Below are 9,605 nucleotides of genomic sequence, written 5' to 3' on the forward strand. Positions count from 1 at the left end.
GACCATGTAAAGATTATTATATGTCTTAATACTGTTATTTTTGTGTTAACCATAATATAATCCAAAAATCACAGAAAAGATAAAATGGGATGTACATGAAGTATTTTTAGTAACAAAATCTTATTTCCTCATTAGATAAAGTTATTTCATTGCTGTCTTCTTGTCTGGAAAGTGACAATCGAAATGTTCAGAGAATTGGAGCAGCTGCACTTTGGGCTCTTATTTACAATAATCATAAGGTCAGTTTTTGATGACTTTTAACCATTTAACCAGGGTATTAAAAAAAAAAAAAAAAGGAAGTCAAGGCTCCTAAAGTGCATACAAGACCTGGAAATAAGTTAGTCATATCATTTGTGTATGATCATAAAGTTAATATACTGCAGACACATCAAATGAAATCAACAAAATTTGATAAGTGTTTTATTCTAGAAAAATGCTTTTTTTAGTTTGTTTACTTAGTAAGTATAAATTATAGGCAATATTGTTACAATGCTATTCAATTCAAACATTTAAGTAACAACTATTTGCAAATAGTTTCACATTAGTGTGTTTTCTAAAAGTTTTTTTGAGAATATAAAACAAAGCATATTAGTAGAAGTTGATCCAATTTAGGGAAATATTAAGTTTCATATCCAAATTTATTACTAAATCCTATATTCCATTTTTAAGGTATTGGGTACCTAATGTAAGTTGTTTCCTTTATATTTAATCTTTCATTGTAGTAAATCAGTGAACATTTATGAATCACTAACTATGTGCCTGGCCCTGTGTTAAACTCTAGGAATACAAAAAGAGACAAAAAAGATAATCCTTGCCCTCAAGGAACCTATAATTTAATGGGAGAGACAACATGAAAACAAATATAATCAAAGTAAGCTATATACTGGTTAACTACAAAGTAATTATTAGAAGGTACTTTCCTAAAGAAGGTGAGATTTTAGCTGATTCTTGAATGAAAATGAAGCTAGGGAATGCAGAAGATGAAGATGAGGAAAGTATTCCATTCATTGAAGGATAGCCAGTTAAAGTACCTGAAATTGGGAGACATAATGTATTTATGAAGGCCATGTAAGATAATTACAGAATCATATGGATGGTAATGATTTGGGAGTTATTAAAGGAAGTTAAAGATTCTATTTTAAGGAATTAGGCAGATAGTTATTGTGTTTTTGTAGAATTATTGAATCTTATATTTGGAAGGGACTTCAGTAGTCAACAAACATTTATATAGGTTGTTATATTATTATCCATAAAATTCTATTATTATCTCATCTAGCCTATATATTCCATCTCCCATTCCTAGCATTTTATATGTCTAATATGGGCACCATGCTGAGTGCTAGGGATACAAAAAGAAAGGTAAGGATTTCTCAAACAAGTAAAAACAACTATATACAAACAAGCTATATCTAGAAAATACCAATAGAGGTAAAACCCTAGATTTAAGGGGAATTTGGAAAGGCTTCCTGTAAAAGGTGAGATTTTAGCCAGTACTTGAGTGAAGCCAAGAGATGGATCACAGTATCTTTTGAGTGCATTGTCACATCCTTAATTCATTGAACTTTCAGCCTTAACTGAAGTACCATGTCTTCTTCTGATCATTTATTATCAAATTAGTATCATATATTTATATGATTTATATCATATTTATATAATATACATAATAATATTATCATATTATCAGATATTATTATCATATATTATATAGCCCCTACTATGTGCCAGACCCTTGTTTTGCAAATATCATCTCACTGGATCTTCACAATCCTATGAAGCAGATATTATAATTATCCTTAAACTGCACTTAAAACTGAATCAAACAGGTTAAGTGACTTATTTAGGTTTATATAGCTAATGTCTGAGGCCAGATTTGAACTCAGATCTTCCCATCTATAGTTTTAGAACTCTGTGTCCCAGCTAACCAATATCACTTATTGGCTAGCCCTTCCTTCTCTGTCATGTAGCAGTGTAATTGATTTTTAAAACCAACTACCGGACTTTACATTCATTCTTTTTAAATGCTACTTTATTACTTTTAGCTCAATTTGCTAACTATATATTTTTATTTTCTTGGATACTTATTCCATTGTTCATCTTGTTAGTTGTTCCTCCAAGTTTCATGTAACTCTTAATTTTTAAAATTTTATTTTCTAAATCATATGTAAAAAAATTTTAATTCCAATTTCTCTCCATCCCTGCCTTTCTCAACCTCAGTTTTGAGAAAGCAAACAATTTGATATAAATTATATATGTGAAGTTATACAAGACATATGTAAAAATTTTTTAAAACCAAGAAAAAATAAAGTTTAAAAAGTGTGCTTCAATCTGCATTCAGTCCATCAGATTGTTTTATGGAGGTGGATAGCATTTTTCATCATAAATCCTTTGGAATTGTCTTGGATCATTATATTGCTCAGAAAAGATTAGCCATTTACAAGTGAGCAGCCTTACTATATTGCTGCTACTATGTACACTATTCTCTTGGCTCTGTTCACTTTACTGTGCAGCAGTTCAAATAAGTCTTCCCAGGTTTTTCTGAAACCATCATGCTTGTCATTTTTTACAGCAAAATAGTATTCCATCAAAATCATTTGTCACAACTTGTTTAGCCATTTCCTGATTAATAGGTAATTCCCTCAATTTGCAGTTCTTTGTCATCACAAAAAGAGCTGCTATAAATATTTTTGTACATATAGATCTTTTTACTTTTTCTTTGATTTCTTTGGGCTACAAAGTGATTTTCCTGGGACAAAGAGGTATGTACAGTTTAAAATCTTTTGGGCATAGTTCTAAACTGCTCTCCAAACTGGTTGGATCAATTCACAACTCCACCAACAATGCATTTATGTCACAATTTTCCCAGAATTCCTCCATCATGTTATTTTTTTTTAACCCTTTGGTTTGATAAATATGCTATATATGACTTCATTCAAAGTATTCATAAGATACTGAAGAAAACATAGTTAAAGATATATATCTCTTTGAGGCATTCTAGTAGCGTCTTTCATCTAGGTTGTTATAATTAATGACCACTCTTTAAGGCTAGTTCATGCTCACATTTCTTCAATATCTCCAAAAAAAGTATCCAGAAAGGCTTTGCCAAATGCTTCCATGAAATTCATGTTTGCTTTGTCTTTGTCATTCCCTGATTTACCAGTCTATGTTAATCTATGTAATCAGAAATAAAAATAAAATTAGTTGGCAAGATTGTTTTTAATGAATGTACTTTGGTTCTTCACAATCATTGTTTTTCTTTTTAAATGTTTTCAAATTATTCTTTAATAGTATACTGCCTTTTTTTTTTTTTTTGCTAGAATTCAAAATAGAAATCACTAATTGATAATTTGAAGAAATTATCTCCTTTAATTTTCATAAGTTGGGACACATTTGCTTGACTTCAGTACTTCGGCTCATTTTGCATTTCAGATCTCTCACCAGTGTTTTATCATCTTATCTTATCCACTAGTTCTGCCTAGGCCATAATCTTTTTCTCTTTTTGATCTTTTTCTTCCTCCAAGTATTGTTTTGAATAAACTAAACAAAATAGTCAATGCTTTTTGTCTTTCTGTCTTCATAGAAAACATTAGATCATTGTATTTTTCAGCTTTTCCCTCTTGGTATTTGTATTCTTCCTCAGTCATATTCCTTCATGTGCATCTCCTACTTGTTTTGTTGGTTATTGGATTACATTTAGAGGGACATCATTCTCTTGAATAATTCTTCCTTATCAGAATAATTTTTGTCATAAACAATTGAAAGAATCTTATCATTCTTGACTCAATTTGCCCCACAAATTTTAACCTATAGGAGTTTCAATTCTTTGGGTTCTACTTTTAAAAATCTATTTCTAGACCCTTTCTTCTCTCCTTATATTTCACAAACTGTAAAATGGTATGATCACAGACCTTTCAAGTCTGTGAATCACGTAAAACTTTCTTCTCACAAATGAATATGGAAGTAGTCCACTTTTATACTGATTGATTCAGCCAAGGGTTGTCCAAGATCTAGTCTCATTTTGCACTAATTTTATCTTTGTCTTATTTCACTGTGACAGAAGATAGATTATAGTTTGGTTTGTCTTTCAACCCTGTATCTCTGTTACCTTGCCTTGACCTATGTTTTTAAGCCACAGCCACAACCTCTTTAGACCCTGTGGTTTAGATTTTCATCTTGCATAATTTTTTATTTGCAGATTTTCATATATTCTCCTTAGTCTACTATAAGATGCTGAAATATGCAGGATTGGGATAATTTTGCACTCTGTGTGTGTGTGAGAGAGAGAGAGAGACAGAGACAGAGACAAACAGACAGACAGACAGAGGAGAGAGACACACATCTCTTAACAATGCAGTTTTTAAAGGGATTGATTATGAAGCAGAATGATTATAGTATAACATCCCAGTGATTTTTGCTACAAGAATTCTGAAATTATTATCAACTTATTTTTGTTATGTTTTATAAAATAGTATTGAAGTTTTTGCATTTCATTGTCTCCATCCTAATTTTTGCATGTAGAAATTCCTATATTTCTACATGCATTTATGTGTAATCCTACTGTGGCTTAAATTACATAGCAATAGACCTAGACAGTTGGTTGAAAAACTTCTTAAGATTTTCTGATGAAATAATGATGATGATAGGTTGGAAACATCTGAAACCAATGCAGAGTAGCAGAGGAAGAAGAGAGAGGGTAATTAGTATTTATTAAATGACTATTATGAAATGTAGGAATGAGATAATGTAGAGAGATAAAGTAAAGAGTGAACAAGAGAATATGACACTATAGTAATTATGGTACATAAATCTCTAATTGCAGTATTATAATCTGTTTATTTGATAACATGTCATTATTGACAGAAAGTATATCTTGATACTTTGAACCTTATAATATGGGAATAAATGTAGTTATTGGAGTACTCTGTATTTTTTACAGGCAAAAGCAACTTTGAAAATTCCATCAATAATAAGAAAAGTAGATAAAGCCTATGCTTCAGCAAAAAAAAGTAAGTTTCTCTCTTAAAAAATTTCTATCTATAGTTTGAAAGATGGTAAGCATTGATGCTGACATCTGAGTAAATTTGCCTTTGTGCAGGGCACAGCAAAATGTCAGTTTGCTAAAACGATGTTTTGTAAATGTATAGGTATTTATTGGTTGTCCATCCTTTTAAACATTAAGCCTTTAGTAATAAAATCTGCTGGCAAATGTTTACAATGTCATCATTTCTTAAAATTTGGCTATGATTCTTCTGTCGATTTTTCCTTATTCTCTTTCTTTTGCAAATGTGCTAAGGAGATATATTTGTGTGATAAGAACTACTTCCCAATTAAGATTGACCTTGAATAGCAAACTCTGATCTGACATCAGTTTATTAAATTATAGTATGACAAAAAGAGACCATTATTCCTGTATCTATTATGTCATCTTGTCAGTGTGATCATGCTCTGAGATATGGGCTAACCATGACTTAGCCTTTTAAAATTTTTTCTAGAATCGTAATTTTTCTGAGATCTTTAGTTCAACTTTCTATGCTAAGTCATGGACCCTAAATTTAGCTTTTCTAGAACCCCATTTATTTGTTTTTTGTTGTTGTTGTTATTTTGTTGAACTCAAAAGCATCATTCAAACAATGAGCATACATTCTAGAATTGGTTAAAGATATACAATACATAATGTTGAAGAGAGTGTTCTTGGAGGAAATGTATGCATTTGAGGTTATATTTTGTGATTTGTTCAAAAGGGGTAATTAGTTGTTTTATTCTATTTTCCTAAGTAGGCAAAGTGTATCAAAACCTTCACAGGTCTTCCTTTAAGATATATAAAATTAAAGAATATATGTATAAATACAGATTACAGTATTTATAGTCAAAACATTTATTTCCTTTATTGTTATTTTACTTTAAATTCCAAATAGATGTTGTTATACTTTTAAAAGTTTCATATATATTATTAATTTCAACAGATTATTTTTCTCATTTGTCTTTTACAGCTATCTCAGACCATGATGCAGACTCATTGAATGTCTATTATTTAAAATGTCTGGAGAATCTAATGCAACTCCTTCTCTGCACGTGAATTTCCTGCATTGTTCCATTTTGATTTGATTACTTACATGATTAGAAAAGCTTGGTTCAAAGAAATACTGTGCACTTTCAGGTTCCTGTACACATTTTACCCAAAACAAAGCCTTTTGGAAGATACTGAAGTCAACCAAAAAGCAGAACTGATGACTGTCAGAACTATATTATAATACAGTGGGCTCACAAATAGCACCTGACAAGATGATAGAAAATAAAAATGTAAAAAAACCCTATAATATTTTTTTATTTTTTTATGTAAAATTGCTATATTAAAATCATATTTATTATCTATTTATCAAAATAAAATATTGGGGAAATTCTAAACTGATCAAAGTAATAATATATTTGTTTTTTGTTAGACTTCTCACTTGTAAATGATAAGAAATGAAATAATTTTGTAATCTATTTTCCTTGACTTGGCCATTAGTCATTTTATCTGTCAATTCACAGTAATTAAATATTTTATATCTATTTTATTTATGGCATTTTAGATCCTGTGCCTGGCCTTATGCTAAGTAGTGAGAGTTAGTTGCTTCTACCCATTAGGATCTATAATCTAGTGGTAGAAATTAGATATATGTGCATACATGTATATGTAGTTATATGTATAACAATAAAGGTAGAGAAATACTATACAAACAAACATATATACTTGATTTGAGAGATAAAAAAACAAAATATATGAGAGTTCAATGAAGAAGTAGATTTTCTGATTGGGTAGTTTAAGCTTTATGGAAAAATTAGCATTAGAGTTGAACTCTGAAGAATGGTTAGAAATTCAAAAGGAAAAGCTCCTGGTGTGAGCTCAGGGTATTAAAGGTACAGCAAACTCTTTGGGAAAAGACTTGGAAATAGAAAATCATAGAAAGTGTTTCTGGTAGTTTGATATAGCTAATGAATAATCCATAAATATGGTGATGAGGATCTGAATTAGAATTATAACAGCAGTCATTGAAAGGAGTAGTGGACTGAGGTTTCATCCTAGAGTGAATGACTTCTAGAATGAAAATGCAATTGATAGAGAAGTAGCTAACTAGTTTGTGGGGAGAAGATAATTTGTTTGTCTGAAGCTGTCCAAGGCAATATTCCACAAATAGTCTAAGCAGTTTTAGTGTAGTGATAGGAATGGAATCTAGTGTTCAAGGAGTTAAAGAGCATAGAACTTATGAGCACAGAGGTTGTGTGTGTGTGTGTGTGTGTGTGTGTGTGTGTGTGTGTAAAAAACTTCCCTCTTTCTAGAAGTTTGATAGTGAAATCAAGGAGAAAAAGAATTAGCTAAGGAGAGTGCTCAAGAATATGGGAAGAGTATTATAGAACATTATATCTATTCCTATTTATATGTGATAGGATGAAAAGGGTGGAGAGGAAGTGGTTTGAAGATGCCAGAACAAGGAGAGCATTATCACTGAGTATGTTCAAGGAATAGGGCCAGTGACACAAATAGGGGAATGAAGTAAAAAGGTTAAGGACTTGTTTCTCTAAAACAGAGAGAAGAAAGAAAAAGTGTGGAAATACAGAAAAATAGCTCATTCTTGAGGACAAGAGTTGAATGAACTTATGTTGGTTGATGTCTATTTTCTAAATCAGAAGTAAGATTATTTGTGAGTTGTGGGATTGGAGGCCTGAAAATTCTGAAGATTTGGAATATTTATCTTGGTATGTGATGTTCTGTTGTCTCTAAAATCGTAATCATTCTCTGGGGGCAGATTTCTTGGGGAGCTTCTGGAGGCAGCCTTCCTTTCAGTTCAGTAATCCCAAAATGAAGCCAGGAGTTAAAGTCCCAATCCTTTATTGTGTCCTTCAAAGTCTTGAATCTTTTCCTGAGGTCTGGCTAGCTTTAATAGAGGCCTATTTCTTTCCTTGTTTCCCCAATAAGCTCTTGTCCAAATGTCTCCAGCCAGCTTCAGCCTCTAGCTCCCTCTGATCCAAAGCCTCCAGCTAGCATGATGGTAGACATGGGAATGAAATCTTGACTCTGCCTCCAAAAGTGTGCAATTGTGGCTTTCCCAGAAGTCAATCCTAGTTGTGAATCTCCGGGAAGTCCATGAGCAGGCTTTTCCTTTAGACTTGTGAATCTGATGAATCATGGCTCTGAATCTCCTCAAGCTTCCCTGAAGTTCTCCCAGGAAATCCTTACCTTGACTCACTCCAGATTGACTCCCAGAGAGTGGGCTTTTATATCCTCCCAGAGAATGGGCTTGTGGGTACTCCCTGGGCTTGGGGGAGCTCCTTAAAGGACCAATGAGTGAGCTCCTTTAAAGGTGTAAACTCCTTAAAGGTTTGAACTCCTTTAAAGGTGTGAACTAAGTGCATAAGTACCTTGTAAGAATCCTAACGTTGGTAAATGCAATAAGATTAATATATCTTATTAACAGAGATGGATAATGATAAGAAATTAATAAAACTATTGCCAAACAAGTCATTAAGCATTGATTCAGTGCCTTCTGTCTGCTAGGCATTATGTGAAGCACTTGTACTAAACAACAGTGAGGGTCTAGTTTAAGTCTAAAATCATGAGTTTATTAGTGTTGCTTTTAGAGGGAGTTTAACTATAATAATGAAGACATGGTCTAGTTTGCAAATAATTTAAGAGCACAGAATTTATAACAAAGTAGAGGCCATTCTAGAAATTTACATAGAATCTAGATTAATCCTGGAAAGAAAAGAGGAGTGATCTTTTTGAATTTTTGAATTCAAGATTTATTTGCCAAAGGAGAGCAAACTTCAGATTGGTGAAGAAAGAATGAAAATAATTAAAAGGGAATTGAAATCTTTCATACCCCTAAGTGCTCTCAAATTCAAATCACCAGAATCACATTTGTTAACTACCTCATACATTCCAGGAACTCTTAAGTATAAGAAATATAAACACAAAAATACAATAATCTTTAGTTTTAAAAAGGTGTTTTCTAACAGGAGAGACAATACATACAAACACATTTACACATAATATACACATAAAAACAATACAATGTACTTTGGCAGATGTAGATTTAGAAGAGAAAGCAAGATCTCTGAGTAGCAATTAGGGGTATTAGAAATTAGGGAATTAAGAAAGTTTTTATTTAAGAAGTGGTGTTTGAGATATGCTTAGAAGAAGACTAGGAATTCTAAGATGTGATGGGGAGTGCATTCCAGGAATTCTGCAAAGGCATCATTATGGGAGATAAAATGTGTCATGTATAAGGAGCAAAGAGAATTATTAATGAATTAGTGATAATGATCTCTGAAAAATTTTGGAGAGTATATCCAAGGAAGATGATGGACTATAAGAGCACTCTCTGGCACAACTTTTCCATGCTCTGCCCTTCAAATAAACGATAAAAGTACCCAACAATTCAATTAAAAAAAAAAAAAAAAAAAGATGGCAGTCAATAAAGAAATAAAAAGTCACTACAAAGGTAATTCTCAAAAAAACAGCAGACCATCTGACCACTTCCATAGGTAATTGTACCCCTTGTTCTAAATTGCATTGGCTCAGGATGAGTGTTGTCCCTCATGACAGTGGCAGTTTTTGGCACCAACTT

At 31.9% G+C, this 9,605-nt stretch overlaps 1 protein-coding gene across 3 annotated transcripts in view; it reads left to right on the forward strand.

Moving 5' to 3' along the window:
- Window positions 1-8,837, forward strand: part of RTTN (rotatin) — a 218,527-nt gene extending 209,690 nt beyond the window's left edge. For all 3 annotated transcript variants that reach the window (XM_074274108.1, XM_074274115.1, XM_074274124.1), the window contains 3 exons: window positions 136-239; window positions 4,934-5,003; window positions 5,988-8,837. In XM_074274108.1, coding sequence (XP_074130209.1) covers window positions 136-239; window positions 4,934-5,003; window positions 5,988-6,073 — 260 coding nt within the window. In that variant the 3' untranslated portion in view covers window positions 6,074-8,837. The remainder of the gene's footprint in view (window positions 1-135; window positions 240-4,933; window positions 5,004-5,987) is intronic.
- The last annotated feature ends 768 nt before the right edge of the window (window positions 8,838-9,605 follow it).

Source organism: Sminthopsis crassicaudata, chromosome 1 (assembly GCF_048593235.1).
Source record: "Sminthopsis crassicaudata isolate SCR6 chromosome 1, ASM4859323v1, whole genome shotgun sequence".
Classification (NCBI taxonomy): Eukaryota; Metazoa; Chordata; class Mammalia; order Dasyuromorphia; family Dasyuridae; genus Sminthopsis; species Sminthopsis crassicaudata.